This window comes from Eriocheir sinensis, chromosome 34, assembly GCF_024679095.1.
Source record: "Eriocheir sinensis breed Jianghai 21 chromosome 34, ASM2467909v1, whole genome shotgun sequence".
NCBI lineage: Eukaryota > Metazoa > Arthropoda > Malacostraca > Decapoda > Varunidae > Eriocheir > Eriocheir sinensis.
In genome coordinates this window covers 3,713,042-3,728,962 of record NC_066542.1, presented here as the reverse complement: position 1 = coordinate 3,728,962, position 15,921 = coordinate 3,713,042, and the positions used below count along the sequence as shown (strand labels likewise).

The 15,921-nt window shown below is 42.9% G+C and overlaps 1 protein-coding gene across 7 annotated transcripts in view; it reads right to left on the bottom strand.

Annotated features, from left to right (window-relative positions):
- Positions 1–15,921, bottom strand: part of LOC127006916 (endophilin-A-like) — a 73,487-nt gene that overhangs the window by 19,568 nt on the left and 37,998 nt on the right. For 6 of the 7 annotated variants that reach the window (XM_050877262.1, XM_050877261.1, XM_050877265.1 and 3 more), the window contains exons 5-10: positions 14,994–15,127; positions 13,392–13,458; positions 8,992–9,042; positions 6,188–6,291; positions 4,913–5,016; positions 4,257–4,366 (exon numbers count right to left, since the gene is read on the bottom strand). In XM_050877262.1, coding sequence (XP_050733219.1) covers positions 4,257–4,366; positions 4,913–5,016; positions 6,188–6,291; positions 8,992–9,042; positions 13,392–13,458; positions 14,994–15,127 — 570 coding nt within the window. The remainder of the gene's footprint in view (positions 1–4,256; positions 4,367–4,912; positions 5,017–6,187; positions 6,292–8,991; positions 9,043–13,391; positions 13,459–14,993; positions 15,128–15,921) is intronic. The other variant, XM_050877264.1, reaches the window with a different exon arrangement.

Below are 15,921 nucleotides of genomic sequence, written 5' to 3'. Positions count from 1 at the left end.
CTGGGCCTGGTGACTACAGGCAGCTGCTGGCCCGGCTCAGGGCACGGCACACAGCAGTGTTCAGGGAAACAACTAACTCAAGAATTTGGAACAAAGCTTGGGACAGATTTTGCCACAATAATCTCTGCCTTTCACAATGCCTGACACAGATATAATGGTGAGCAAGATAACCAGAGGAACAAAATATATGGAAGTGAGAACTACACTTGCCAGCAACACAAGTGGCCACTATGCATGAGAAGAATGTCTATCAAGGTTATGATTAACTAATATCTCAGCAGAAAGGATTTATATCCTATATATAGTGAGGCTCTCCTCTGGGCCCTGGTGAGCCACTTAATGTACGGTACTCGGGACAGCTGACGCAGCCACCTGGCCCCCACTCCTCTGTGTGTGTGTGTGTGTGTGTGTGTGTGTGCGGGTGTGTGTCGGGGGGGAGGGTCTGGGGAGTGTGTTGCCCACCCTGGCAGCGGGCAACCCCACACAGAACAGTAAAGTTTTGACTCATCTCTCACTTGACTAAAAAAAACATCCCTCAAAGAATACTTGAGAAATATCAGTCTGTACATCCTTCCACCATGGAGAGTCAATGACTGTCCTGGCAGCAGCACCCTTTGAGTCGTGAATCAGGAGCAGAAAGTGGGAAAACAAGCCGTGATAATAAAAACAGAAGAATGCAGAGATATATGGAGTAAGCAAGGGCGGGGTGACATGACTTTCCTCGTCTCTCAAGATCAAGGAAAACTGTCGGCTGACTGACACACAACAACACTGAAACTATGAGGATTGATGAAGCTCACAAATTCAAACACAGAAAATACCCAAAGCTCATTTACACCAGAGACAGAAGGCGCCCAAACCCTCTGACGGCTCGAAGGCTCAGGAGGGCAGGGCTAACTAGACTCTGAACCTTCTAAAATGTCAGGCAGTAAGGCATTAGAATAGGCAAAAGGGGGCTTGTAGAGGCTCACAGAGGCTTATATATAGGAGAACAGGACCTAGGGAAGAGATGTTGTGACCTCTTGAAGAAATATAGCATGACCCTGCTGACTGCTAATCCTTATGGGAGCAGAAATGAGGCTTTGGAAATCTCTCGGAGTGGCAAGGAGGAGTTGTATGGAGTAAAGGAGGGATGGAAGTGCACTGTGACCCTATGGCATGAAGGTTCTGGCTGCTAATCCTTATGAGAGTAAACATAAGCTTCAGTAATCTCATAGTGACTGGGCGCTCTATACAGTACCATGTGTGTGTAGACCCTTCATCTAACTATACATTCCTCTACCCAAGCCAAGATGCACTGCTCCCTTAGACTACTAGTGGGCTAAGTAAGGAAGGCAAGGGAGGGTATACTGTGTGTTTAGGGTGATCAGTTTCTTCCTTAGTGCCCCCGACAGTACTTCTACACTGCGTCCGAGCCTGGTGGAGCTTGGTAAGGCATATCTACGGAGTGATGATGAGATTGCATGTGGGTCTTTGTACAGTGTTAAGGGAAGGTTAGATTGGTATGTACATTAGGTCTTGTTGATTGTGGTGATGGTTATGATGATGAGGATGGTGAGGAGAGGAAGGGAAGGGAAGGGAAGGGTAGGGAAGGGAAGGGATGGGAAGGGAAAGGAAGGGAAGGGATGGAAATGGAAGGGAAGGGAAGGGAAGAGAAGTAAGGAAGGAAGGAAGGAAGATGAAATGAAAGTGAACTCAAATAAAAACAAAAAAAATGATGAAAATGAGAAGAAGGAAAAGGAGGAGGAGGAAGAGGAGGAAGAGGAGGATGGAAACAGGAATAGTGAGGTTGATAGGAATGATGATAACAATGATAATGATGATAATGATGATAATAGTGATAATATTTGCATGTATAGTGACAGTATAGTGAGGAAACATATGATTGTGTGACCTGAAAATGGTGAGATATGTGTGTATGGAGGTGATAGTGAAGGTCGTAGTGGTGTTAATGATGGTGACAGTGGTGGTGATGGTGACTGGTATGCATGGTAGTGTGGTGGTGTGGTTGACATGAGTTCTACAAGACTACCTAACTAACTGATTTCCTGGTAGCCTAAGATGGTGATTTTCATGATAACCAGAAGGATAGTGAAGGAGAGTGAGGGATAGTGACTGACACATAATGAAAAATGATGAAAAAAATTATGTGACTGAATGATCCATATATATGAAAAAATCTGCCCCTAGGAAATAAAATGAAGGAAAACAAACTATATCGTACGTCAGCCCAAAACAAAACAGTGATCAGAAATAGTGAAAAACCGTGACTTAACGAAAAGAGAAAAAAGAATTATATGAAAAATTATGTGACTGAATGATCCATATATATGAAAAAATCTGCCCCTAGGAAAACAAAATATATCGTACGTCAAGCCAAAACAAAACAGTGATCAGAAATAGTGAAGAACCGTGACTTAACGAAAAGAGGGAAAAAGAATTATATGAAAAATTATGTGAAGAATTGTATAAAAAATGAGCAGGAAAACTTATCATCCCTCGTAACCCAAAAAACGAAAACTGAAATCAAGAAATTGACAGAAATTGTAAACGAACGACAAGAGAAAAAAAGAATTATATGAAAAATTATGTGAAGAATTGTATAAAAAATGAGCGGGAAAACTTGTCATCCCTCGTAACCCCAAAAAAACGAAAACTGAAATCAAGAAATTGACAGAAATTGTATAAACGCAACGAAAAGGAGAAAAAAAAAAGAATATTACAAAAACGATGAATCTCCAACATAAGAATAAAAATGCCCCTTGGAAAAAAAAAAATTAGGGAGAAGAACATCCTGCCTGTCATAACCTCAAAATCGATAACTCTAAGGGCCGCTTTCACAGTCATTTTGCTTGTTTTGATCGTTACCAATGGCTGTTATCGCCGCTAAAACTGGCCGATGGGGTAGTGGCGGCTGCGGGATTAGCCTAGCCCAGCACCTTGGCACACACTCTCAACACCTCTCGCTTCCTCTGCAGCCGCCACTACCCCATAGGCCAGCTTCACGTGGAAAACTATAGCGTCAATCGCCGCCATTGGTAATGATCAAAACAAACAACGTGACTGTGAAAGCGGCCCTAAATCTATAAATGATAAACCTATGCATGAATGAACCACTTGTCGCATAACTCCTGGCCTGTCTCCGTGCTTCCCTTTTCAAAGAGAGACTCGGGCAGACACGCAGAGCAAGACAAACCTCCTGGAAGTTGGCAAATTGAATGAGAAGAAGGAATTATCAGAGGGAAGGATTGGAGGAGGAGATGGGTGAGGGAGGGAGAGGGGGAGAAGAAAGAGATGAGGAAGGGGGAGGGAGAGGAAGAGGAAAGAGAGGAAGGAAGGGAGAGAAGAATTAGACAGAAGAGAGAGAGAGAGAGAGAGAGAGAGAGAGAGAGAGAGAGAGAGAGAGAGAGAGAGAGAGAGAGAGAGAGAGAGAGAGAGAGAGAGAGAGAGAGAGAGAGAGAGAGAGAGAGAGAGAGAGGAAAGAAGGGAAGGAGGAGGATGGATGGAGAGAGAACATAGAGAGGGAAAAATCGGAGAACGGAGGAAAGAGAGAGAGAGGGAGAGGAAAGAAGGAAGAGAGGGAGAGAGAGAGCATGGAGGGAAAAACAGACAGTGGAGGAGAGAGAGAGAGAGAGAGAGAGAGAGAGAGAGAGAGAGAGAGAGAGTAAAATATCAGACTAGAGAGAGAGACTACAAGAACCGTCATTAATAGCATGGACATAGAACTAGCAATATAGATAGTACCAATAATAGTAGTAATATTAATAGCAATATAAATAGTTTGTAAAAATAGCATATATATAAACCTTAAGTAGAGAAAAATAGAGTAAACTTCAATACTACATAAACACACATAGCAATACACACTTAATAATAGCAGTAACAGTACGTAGAAGTAGAAGTAGTAGTAGTAGTAGTAGTAGTAGTAGTAGTAGTAGTAGTAGTAGTAGTAGTAGTAGTAGATGCATACTCAAAAACACATATATAGTTCTAAGTTAGCATAAGTTTTCTTGTTAAAAATGATTCTATAAATATAAGTAGGTCATTGTAGTAGTAGTAGTAGTAGTAGTAGTAGTAGTAGTAGGGAGGAAGAAGGAAGGAAGGGATGGTGTGGGAGAGGAGGAGGAGGAGGAGGAGGAGGAAAGACCTGTTAAGAAAAGAAAGGAAGGAAGGAAGGAAAGTGTCTCGGAAAGGGGTCAGGTCAAGTAAGGTCAGGTCATGTGTGTGTGTGTGTGTGTGTGTGTGTGTGTGCGTACCTGTCACATTGGTTGAGGGCAGTCCGCCGTTGAAGGTGTCCGCCACGCCCAGGTCCGAGAGAGTCTTCGGCACAAACTCTGACTTCGGTTGACTGGCCGCCTCGTTCTTCCTGTGGAGGTTCGGTTGACGGTTAATAGGATGTTACTGGTGATAGTGATCCTCCTCCTCCTCCTCCTTCTTCTTCTTCCTCCTCCTTCTTCTTCTCCTCCTCCAGCTGATATTAATTCTATGTTACTGATACTACTAATACTTATTCTCCTTCTCCTCCTTCTCCTCCTCCTTCTTCTTCTTCTTCTTCTTCTTCTTCTTCTTCTTCTTCTTCTTCTTCTTCTCCTTCATTTCCAGTTATTTTCCTCCTTCTCAATTAGTCTTCTCTCCCCTGAATTAAATCTTCCTCCTCCTCCTCCTCCTCCTCCTCCTCTTACTACTAGGTTAGGATAGGTTAGGTTAGCTTGGGTTAGAGTACATTAGGTAAGGTTAGGATAGGTGAGGTTAGCTTGGGTTAGGGAATGTTAGGTAAGGTTAGGATAGGTTAGGTTAGCTTGGGTTAGAGTACATTAGGTAAGGTTAGGATAGGTGAGGTTAGCTTGGGTTAGGGAATGTTAGGTAAGGTTAGGATAGGTTAGGTTAGCTTGGGTTAGGTCAGGTCACTTACTTTTCATTGAGGGTGGTGACCAACACCTCCAGGATCTCTGTGCACTGTTTGTGGTAGTCCAGCAGGTTGTCGGCGAAGGTGGCCAGCTGTGAGATCTGCTCCACCTGCAATGACCACAGAAACATTAGAGATTTGTAGGGAGGTTATGTTAGGTTAAGTTTAGGGTATCCTCAAACACATGATAGCCGGCGCCTTATGGCATAAATCAACAAAGAATGACCGCACTTTGTTGTATAGAAAGTTTCATTAGCAAGGAAGTATATATGAATTTTCTGAGTTAAGACGTATAGTAACTGTTTGTAGGTTAAGTTTAGGGTATCTTCAAATGCATGATAGTCGGCACCTTATGGCATAAATCAACAAAGAATGACCTCACTTTGTTGTATAGAAAGTCTCATTAGCAAGGAAGTATATATGAATTTTCTGAGTCAAGACCTATAGTAATTGTTTTGGTTTTGATAGGTTAGGTTAGGTTAAGTTTAGGGTATCTTCAAATGCATGATAGTTGGCACCTTATGGCATAAATCAACAAAGAATGACCTCACTTTGTTGTATAGAAAGTCTCATTAGCAAGGAAGCATATATGAATTTTCTGAGTCAAGACCTAGAGTGACTGTTTTGGTTTTGATAGGTTACATTAAGTTAAGTTTAGGGTATCTTCAAACACATGATAGCCAGCACCTTATGGTATAAATCAACAAAGAATGACCTCACTTTGTTGTACAGAAAGTCTCATTAGCAAGGAAGCATATACGAATTTTCTGAGTCAAGACGTGTAGTAACTGTTTGGGGTTTTGTAAGGTTACGTTAGGTTAGGTTAGCTTTCCTTGTCTCTCAAGATCAAGGAATGTTGGTGAGGAAGACAATTTAAAGAAACAAATGGGACAAAGGAGGTGGCGGCTGAGTGGTTCGTGTCCTGCCCGCCACCAAAGAAAAAAAGTTGGAAAGTTTCGGTTAGTCGGCGCAACATCTGTGGTCATATGCCGGAGAGAGACAGAAGGGGAAGGAATTACAGGAGAAGGGAACAGATCCTAGGAGACGGGACACAACCCCGATTAATACCTGGTACCCATTCACTGCTGGGTGGACAGGGGCGTAAGGTATCGGAAAAGCCACCCAAATTTTTCCACTCCGCCCGGGAATCGAACCCGGGCTCTCTCAGTTGTGAGCTGAGTGTGCTAACCACTGCACCACGAGGCCCCCTCCACCAAAGAAAAAGCCAACCATTTTGACACACTACAAGACCAAGACACAAAAGCCACAGCCGGTACTCACGTCATTCTCCAGCAGGTTGTGCATGCCCATCTGTGCCAGCTGGAGGGACTCGGCAAACTTGTCCTCAGCCATCCTGATCTCATCGTCCGTGACATGGGAGCCGCCTGGGGTGAGGGGAGAGGCAGGGTGTGCATTAGTGCGTTGGTGTGGCAGCCCTCACCACCCCGACCCTTATGTGTGTGTTGACCTATTGTACTGACCTTCATGTATTGACCTACTTGGATTTATTTAGATGTATTTAACTAACTCTTTTTTAGGAGCAGTGAGTAGCGGGCTTTTTTTTTTTCATTGTTGTTTCCTTTTTTTTATGCCCTTGAACTGACTCCTTTGGTGTAAAGAAAAGAAAAAGAAAAAAGTTGTACTGTATTTGAATAGTTGTATTTTCCTAGTTGTATTGACCTAGATGCACTGACCTAGTTGTATTGACCTAGTTGTACTGACCTAGTTCTAGTGTATAGGAATAGGGTCATATCTGTATTGTCCCATCCTATGTCTGTTCTTGTCCATATCATCAATTTTCTTACTTTTCTTTTCGAGATTCTTCTTGTTACATTATTATCTGCAAAGTCAATTTTTTTTTAATTGTCTTGTGTAAATAATGAAAATTAAAATTGATCATAAATTTCCTTTTTTTTTGTTTTTACTTTCATTGTCCCACTTTTCTTTTCAATTTGATGCAGGATGGTGTCCAACAGATAATCCATATACTTTTTTTTTTTTTAATATTTTTAGGGTCCAAATGAAGTCAGTCACGTCAATTTGGTTAAATTACAATGAATTCCTTTTCCTATGCCACCTAAAGACATATCATTCCCTGTGTGCCAGTAAGTATTTGGAGAGATGAATTTGTTTTATACTATTAATACTAGACATCTTTGGTTGGTGTTCATGTCTACTTATGTGTGTGTGTGTGTGTGTGTGTGTGTGTGTGTGTGTGTGTGTAAGTTTGGTTTTATGAGAATTCCTATGTACATTGCCTATGGGAGATGAGAGCCAGGGCAGGAGGAAGGGAGGGAGGGTCAAAACTGCAACTTCTGCAGTGAGATGTGACACACTGGGCTGTATTACAAGTCACACCGGAGAAGTTTCGGACCCCTACAAAGGCAGGTTTAGGGGTCATATTACAAGTCCAATCCAGGAAGTTTCAGGTCACTACAGAGTTATTCATCCCGAACTCTGTATGGACCCGAAACTTCTCGAATTGGACTTGTAGTACAGCCCCTAAACTGACCTTTGTAGGGACCCGAAACATCTCGGATTTGACCTGTAACACGGCATTTACTGTTTATATCTGTACGTATTTCTGATCACGGCTGAAAATAAAGACTGCGGGACAGACACAACCTTAACATAATGGCCCCAACACCACAAGCCTAAGGTAACTACCCATATACAGCAGATGGCACCACTATAAACTCTTGCCTGAGCCACAAACACCTCCCGGCACCATAGGCAAAAACATTAAGGTAAAAAGAAGGGTTCCATTACTCTTACCATTCCCTATATAAACTTCACCCAATACATACTATGACCCAAGCAACATTTCAAGGTACATTATTTTTACATTTCAAACTAATCCACACTTTCGCCACAGTTGCAATCACACTGTCTGGTTCCGTACGGCAGAGGAGGAAGGGCAAAGGGTAGGAGGAGAGAGGAACTACAGCCTGCAGCAACATTTCAAGGTACCTTATATTTACATTTCAAGCTAATCCACACTTTGGCCAGAGTCACAATCACACTGTCTGGTTCCGTACGGCAGAGGAGGAAGGGCGAAGGGTAGGAGGAGAAAGGAACTACAGCCCACAGCAACATTTCAAGGTAGTACATTATTTCACATTTCAAACTAATTGGCACTTTTCAACAGTATTACAATCACATGGTCTGTTTCGTATGACTGGGGAGGAAGGGCGAGGGTGGGACGAGAGAGAGAAACTGAAGCCCACAGGTTTTGTTAGGTTATGTTAAGTAAAAGTTTCGGGTAGCCGCAAACACATGATAGCCAGCACGTTATGGTATGAACCAACAAAGAATGACCTCACTTTGTTGTATAGAAAGTCTCATTAGCAATATAGCAATAATAATGGTCAAGAGTCAAGATCTAAAAGTTTGTAACGGGTTTTTGTTAGGTTATGTTAGGTTAAGTTTAGGGTATCTTCAAACACATGATAGTCAGCAACTTATGGTATAAATCAACAAAGAGTGACCTCACTTTGTTGCATGGAAAGTCTCATTAGCAAGGAAGCATATAAGAATCTTCTGAGTCAAGACCTATGGTAAGTATTTGGGGTTTTGTTAGGTTATGTTAGGTTAAGTTTAGGGTATCCTCAAACACATGATAGTCAGCACCTCATGGTATAAATCAACAAAGAATGACCTCGCTTTGTTGTATGGAAAGTCTCATTAGCAAGGAAGCATATATGAATTTTTTGACCCAAGACCTATAGTAACAGTTTGGGGTTTTGCTAGGTTACGTTAGGTTAGGTTAGCTTAAGTTTAGGGCATCTTCAAACACAGGACAGCCATGCAGCAATCAACTGAGAAAGACCTTACTTTGCTATATGGAAACTCTCATTAATAGGGAACAAAGGACACAAGGAATAAATGAAGGAAGGAAGGAAGGAAGGAGCTGTACACTACATACCAACAGAGCATTTGCCATCCACTATATACTAAACCAAAGCCCCGACATGGCAGTATGCAGAACAAGTGTGAACGCAAGGAGAAGGGAAGGGAAGGGTCATATACGCAGCAACATGTGCACCAAATGAGTGAGTACTAAGCCTTAGGTGTATAGTACATACCGCCCCAGCCCGGGCTACGCGCTGGGCTGCCGCTGGGCGAGGTGGAAAGGGCTAGAATGCAAACAACAAAGGCCAAGTCAAGTAATGTTAAGTAAAGTTATTTCCCCGAGTGCCACCGCCAGAGTGCCACACATGCTCTAATTCACTAACAGAGGCTGAGCACATGAAATAAACACACATACAACACTGACGCTGGTATACATATAAAGATAATTATTTAGTGCATGCTTGTAGGTAAGGTTATTTCAGGTAATTTCCCCGAGTGCCACCGCCAGAGTGCCACACATGCTCTAATTCACTAACAAAGGCTGAGCACTTGAAATAAACACACATACAACACTGACTCTGGTATACATATAAAGAGAATATTCAGTGCATGCTTGTAGGTTAGGTTATTTCAGGTAATTTCCCCGAGTGCTACCACCAGAGTGCCACATCCAGAGTGCCACATGCCAACTAACAGAGGCTGAGCACATGAAATAAACACACATACAACACTGACAATGGTATACATATACAAAATTATTTAAAGCATGCTGATAGAATTTATCCAATTAAAAACTAACTGCCAGACCATCACAGCACACTCACACAAACGCTCAAGTGCTCAGAAATCAAGGCTGCTGTACTCAAGGGAGGTCAGGGGGGTCTACGGAACTCCCCATCTCCTAAAATGTCAACTTTTTTAAGCAAAACCAAAAATCTGGGACTTCTCTGTGGCATTTCTGGATACTGAGGCTTTTTCTTGTACCAGAAATATCAATCTCGCTTTGCTCGCCACTCGAAGCTCTTCAAGTGGCTACAAAGATTCACATTAGTGGACACACACACACCCTATTATGGCTCTCGGTACATCATCATCATCATCATTTCATGGACGCCTGCTCCTAGGAGCTCCCACCAGGGGATGGCCACGACAGAAGAGTTTCCAACTTTCTCTATCCAGATACTCCCTCCTTGCCCGCTCAAAGTTTCTCAAAGACCTTTCCTCCCTCTCCCTAACATACTCCCGCACCCTATCTCTCCATTTCACTGGAGGTCGTCCTCTAGCATTCCCTCCCTCTATCTCACTCACATACACCCTTATGGTCATCTTACTCTCCCCCATTCGCTCCATGTGGCCAAACCACTTTAAAGTCTGTCGCTTCACTTCTTCCACCACTCCACACTTCTTCCCTTCACCCCGAGACACATTCCAAAATGCTCGTACACACTTTCATTACTCATTCCATCCATTCTACTCACACCACAAGCACTCCTCAAATAATTCATTTCCACTGCCTGCACTCTAGGCCTCTGACTTTCATTCCTTCCTTTCAGCCCTGGAAATAATAACACAAAATGCTGTGTGTGTTAGCCATGCACCAAGTCATGCAGCCAAGCAGGGCCTGTTCGGTGGCAAGGAGGAGGAGGAGGAGGAGGAGGAGGAGGAAAATGAATATGTTACACCCTGCCACAGTAACATGTGTCTGAAGGTAATTTGAAGTAAGTTAGTGAGAGAGAGAGAGAGAGAGAGAGAGAGAGAGAGAGAGAGAGAGAGAGAGAGAGAGAGAGAGAGAGTAGTACCCTTAATAAATATGCAGATGTTTATAATAATAACATATAATAATAACCTGCTACAGTAAACGTATATAGAAGTTTGAAGGTGCAATGGCTGAGTGAGGAAGGAAGGAAGGAAGGAAGGAAGGAAGGAAGGAAGGAAAGGAGGGAGGGAGAAGTAAGACTGAAAGAAGGAATTGATTGAAAGAAGAGAGGAGGGATGAAAGGAAGGAGGAAGGAAGGAAGGAGTAAGACTGAAAGAAGGAATTGATTGAAGGAAGAAAGAAGGGATGAAAGGAGGGAAGGAAGGAAGGAAGGAGGGAAGGAAGGAAGGAAGGAAGGAGGGAAGGAAGAAAGGAAGGAAGGAAGGAAGGAAGGAAGGAAGAAAGGAAAGAAGGAAGGAAAGAGTTAGACAGTGACTAATGCATTCCACTTACAACTCATGGCAAAAACTACACATTAAAACACACACACACACACACACACACACACACACACACACACACACACACGACTAACGAAAAACGAATGGCCCTAGGGATGAGTAATTGAATGAACACTTGTCTGCCATGGTCACCGCAACAAACACAGATTTAGGTCAACATTCTCAAACGGAGGGAAGGAAGGAAGGAAGAAAAAAAGGAAGATATGAATAAATGAGTCAAAAGGAAGGAAGGAGGGAAGGAAGGAAGGTAAGATGACAGCCCCCCCGAGCGTTGCATTCTGTCCGAGAGCGAGCGAGTGAGGGAGAGAGAAAAATCAATCTGCCGTGGGTCCGAGTATTGATTTGTGCAGTGTAGCGTCTGGGTGCTAATTCACAGGTTGGGGAAGGACCTCAGACTTAACCCCTGTACTTCCTGGAGCCTAATTATAGTGTTGGGTGGATACTTTGTGCTTCTTTCCTTCTCTCATTTCTTTCTTTTCTTCTTTGTTTTTTTTCTTTCTTTTCTGTCTGTGTGTCTGTCTATCTATCCGTCTTTTTTTCTTTCTTTCTTTCTTCCTTCATACAATCATCCCTTCCTTCCTTAACTATATAAACTCTCTGGGAAACACTCCACTATCCACCACAGAGGCAGAGAAAGACCTGGGAGTGTGTGTTACCAGGCTACCAGTGAAGGGATATCCAGCACACCAATACCACATGGGAAACACTCCACTATCCACCACAGAGGCAGAGAAAGACCTGGGAGTGTGTGTTACCAGGCTACCAGTGAAGGGATATCCAGCACACCAATACCACATGGGAAACACTCCACTATCCACCACAGAGGCAGAGAAAGACCTGGGAGTGTGTGTTACCAGGCTACCAATGAAAGCCAAATCCGTGCTAATTGCAGCGGACGGGTTAAATGGTGCAAATCAGTAACTTTCACATAACTATAATCTCGAGTACGGAAATTACACTAAAGTCTTTCATGTTGCCTCGTAATGAATAAACCGAGAAGGAAAAAGCAGGTGTGTGTTAGTCTTAAGCCGGCCGTAATGAACTTGGGGAGCGGCTTCGTAATTTTCCGGATTAAAAACTCGGCTATTATCATTAAGTTTGCCGGGGTGTGTGAGTCAAAGAAATGCGCTTGCTGACAAAAACACGCGCCTGACAATAGTGTTTTGAGACGACCGAGCTAACAATGTGCAAACAGAATGAGGCTTGGGGGGAGGGGGGCACTTCCTTCTCTTCCTCCTCTTCCTCCTCCTCCACAAGAGCCTGAATCCTCCTCTTCCTCCTCCTCCTCCACAAGAGCCTGAATCCTCCTCTTCCTCCTCTTCCTTCTTCTCTTCCTCCAGCTCTCCAAATTTCTTTCCTCCCTCCCACATACAAGAACATGCCTCTTCCTCCTCCTCCTCCTCCTCCTCTTCCTCCCCCACAAGAGCCTGAATCCACCTCCTCTTCCTCCTCCTCCTTCTTCTCCTCTTCCTTCTTCTCTTCTTCCTCTAGCTCTCAGGATGGATAGGGTTCCTCCAAATTTCTTTCCTCTCTCCCACATACAAGTACTTGCCTCCTTCTCCTCCTCCTCCTCCTCTTCCTCCTCCACAACAGCCTGAATCATCCTCTTCCTCCTCTTCCTCATCCTCCTCTTCCTTCTTCTCTTCTTCCTCTAGCTCTCAGGACAGATAGGGTTCCTCATCCTTTCTTTCCTCTCTCCCACATACAAGAACATGCCTCCTCCTCCTCCTCTTCCTCCTCCTCCTCTAGCACCCAAAACAGACGCAGTGAGGCCTCAATCCTTATAATGAAAGGTGAGAGAGGTAAGTTTTTTTTTGTTCATAGAGAAAAGTAATGAGAAAAAAATATATTAGAGGGTGAAATGAGAAGACCTGTAGAGTAACTTATTAGAGGAACACTTCAGGGAGGAAAATGAAAATAAGAACTGAAAATAAAGGAAAATATATGTAGCAGAAATAATAAGACCTGAAGAGTATTTTGAGAGGTCATGCAGCCCTTTCTGTCCTTCTCCTCCTCCTCCTCCCTCTTATCAATTTCCATTTTTACAGAACTGGATCAAACTTGTGATTTTTAGTATTTTAGGAAATTAATTGTGTGTTTGTGTGTGTGTGTGTGTGTGTGTGTGTCCGTCATTAGTTTGAAAGAATTCAGACCATTCAATTTTATGTTGCCTTTCTCTCCCTTCCTTCCTTCCTTCCCTTCCCTTCCCTTCCCTTCCCTTCCCTTCCCTTCACTTCCTTCCTTCCTTCTATTCCTTAACAAACTTTCACACTAACAACAATAATAACAATAATAATAAAATAATAATAATAATAATAATAATAATAATAATAATAATAATAATAATAATAATAATAATAATAATAATAATAATAATAATAATAATAATAATAATAATAATAATAGTTGTACTCACTCTTGTCCTTTTTCCTCTTCTTGCAGTCGAAGTCTAACCTGCGACCTTGAAGCTTCTTGCGATGATGCTGGAGAGAGAAAATTGTAGTAGTAGTAGTAGTAGTAGTGGTAGTAGTAGTTAGTTTTATACAGTTTAAGGCTCTTCGTCTCATCAACTCCCCTCTTACTGACAGTCTCCCACCTCTTAAATTCTGCCGCCATGTTGCCTCTCTATCTTCTATCAATATTTTCATGCTGACTACTCTTCCGAACTTGCTAACTGATGTACATGACTTTCTACTCTAGCTCATCCCTATACTGTCCAAATCCCTAATGCAAGAGTTAACCAGCATCTTCACTCTTTCATCCATGTACTGTCCAAACCCCTTATGCAAGAGTTAACCAGCATCTTCACACTTTCATCCATGTACTGTCCAAACCCCTTATGCAAGAGTTAACCAGCATCTTCACTCTTTCATCCCTGTACTGTCCAAATCCCTTATGCAAGAGTTAACCAGCATCTTCACTCTTTCATCCCTGTACTGTCCAAATCCCTTATGCAAGAGTTAACCAGCATCTTCACTCTTTCATCCATGTACTGTCCAAATCCCTTATGCAAGAGTTAACCACCATCTTCATTCTTTCATCCATGTACTGTTGAAATCTCTTATGCATGAGTTAGCCAGGATCTTTATGCATCCCTATACTGTCAAATCCCTTATCCAAGAGTTAACCAGCATCTTCACTCTTTCATCCATGTACTGTCCAAATCCCTTATGCAAGAGTTAACCAGCATCTTCACTCTTTCATCCATGTACTGTCCAAATCCCTTATGCAAGAGTTAACCAGCATCTTCACTCTTTCATTCCTTGCACTGGTAAACTCATGAACAGCATTCCTTTTGTCTGTCTGTCTGTCTGTATGTCTTTTCTTTCCCTCCCTCTCTATCTCTATCTATCTGTCTATCTATCTATCTTGAGTGTCTGTCTGACTGTCTCTGTCTGTAATAAAAGCAGCAATAATACACCACTTACATTCCTGAGCCAAGAAAACAACATTATATCCAATCTGTTGCACTTACCTTCACTTCCCTTCCTTTACTTTCCTTCCCTTCTTTCCCCTGCTCTTTCCTTCCCTTCCCTTCTCTTCCTACCCTGAATAACTCCACCTCATCCCTTTCTTTTCCATTCTATACATTCCCTTCCCCTCCCTTCCTTACCCTGTGCACCCTCCCCCTCCCTTCCCATCTAAACCCCTCCCTTCCAGTTCCATTCTCTTCCCTTCCCTCTCCTTCTCTTCCCTTTCCTTTCTTTTCCCTTCCCTTCCTATCCATTCCCTTCCAAACACATTCTATACCCTCTCTTCTCTTTCCTTCCCTTCCATTCCCTTCCCTTCCCTTCCTATCCATTCCCCTCCAAACACATTCTATACCCTCTCTTCTCTTCCCTTCCCTTCCCCTCCCTTCCATTCCCTTCCCTTCCCCTCCCCTCCCTTCCCTTCCCTTCCCTTCCCTTCCCTTCCCTTCTCTTCCCTTGCCTTGCCATCCATTCTCATAATTTTTCCATCTTATACCTCCCCTTCCCTCCTCCTCCTCCTCCTCCTCCTCTTCCTCCTCTCCTCTCACCTGCACTTCCTTAATGTCCTTGCTTGCCAGCTGGTGCAGTGGCTCCAGGAAGTTCATCTTCATGTTGTCATCCAGGTTGTATTTGATGTCGGCGATCTGCTTCATGCTCTCACCGGCCTCAGTAAGGGCTAAGCCTAAGGGGGAGAGAGAGAGAGAAGGGAGGCATTAGTGTACAGGGACATACAAGGAAGGGGAGAAAAGAGGGAGGCATTAGACAGGGAAAGAAAAAGAAGGTTAACCAGCATCTTCATTCTTTCATCCCTATACTGTCCCAATCCCTTATGCAAGAGTTAATCAGCATCTTCATTCTTTCATCCCTATAGCTACTGTCCAAATCCTTTATGCAAGAGTTAATCAGCATCTTCATTCTTTCATCCCTATAGCTACTACCCAAATCCTTTATGCAAGAGTTAACCAGCAGCTTCATTCTTTCATTCCTAAAGTGTCCAAATCCCTTATGCAAGAGTTAAACAGCATCTTCATTCTTTCATCCCTATACCATCCAAATCCCTAATGCAAGAGTTAACCAGGACCTTTATGCTTTCATTCCTATAGTGTCCAAATCCCTTATGCAAGAGTTAACCAAGATCATTATGCTTTCATTCCTATACTGTTCAGCAAGAGAGAAAAAGAGGGAGAGAAAGGAAGGAAAAGAATTTGAAAGAAGAGTATGAAAAAGAAAAGAAGGGAAGAGAAGGAGAAAGGGGGGAGGCATTAGTGAGGAAGGAAGAAGTTAAAAGAAGAAAAAAGAAGAAGAAAGGAAGAAGAAGAAGAAGAAGAAGAAGAAGAAGAAGAAGAAGAAGAAGAAGAAGAAGAAGAAGAAGAAGAAGAAGAAGAAGAAGAAGAAGAAGAAGAAGAAGAAGAAGAAGAGGGAGAAGAAGTCTATTTCGTACCCACTTTAAAATTGAAACTCCTCCTCCTCCTTCCA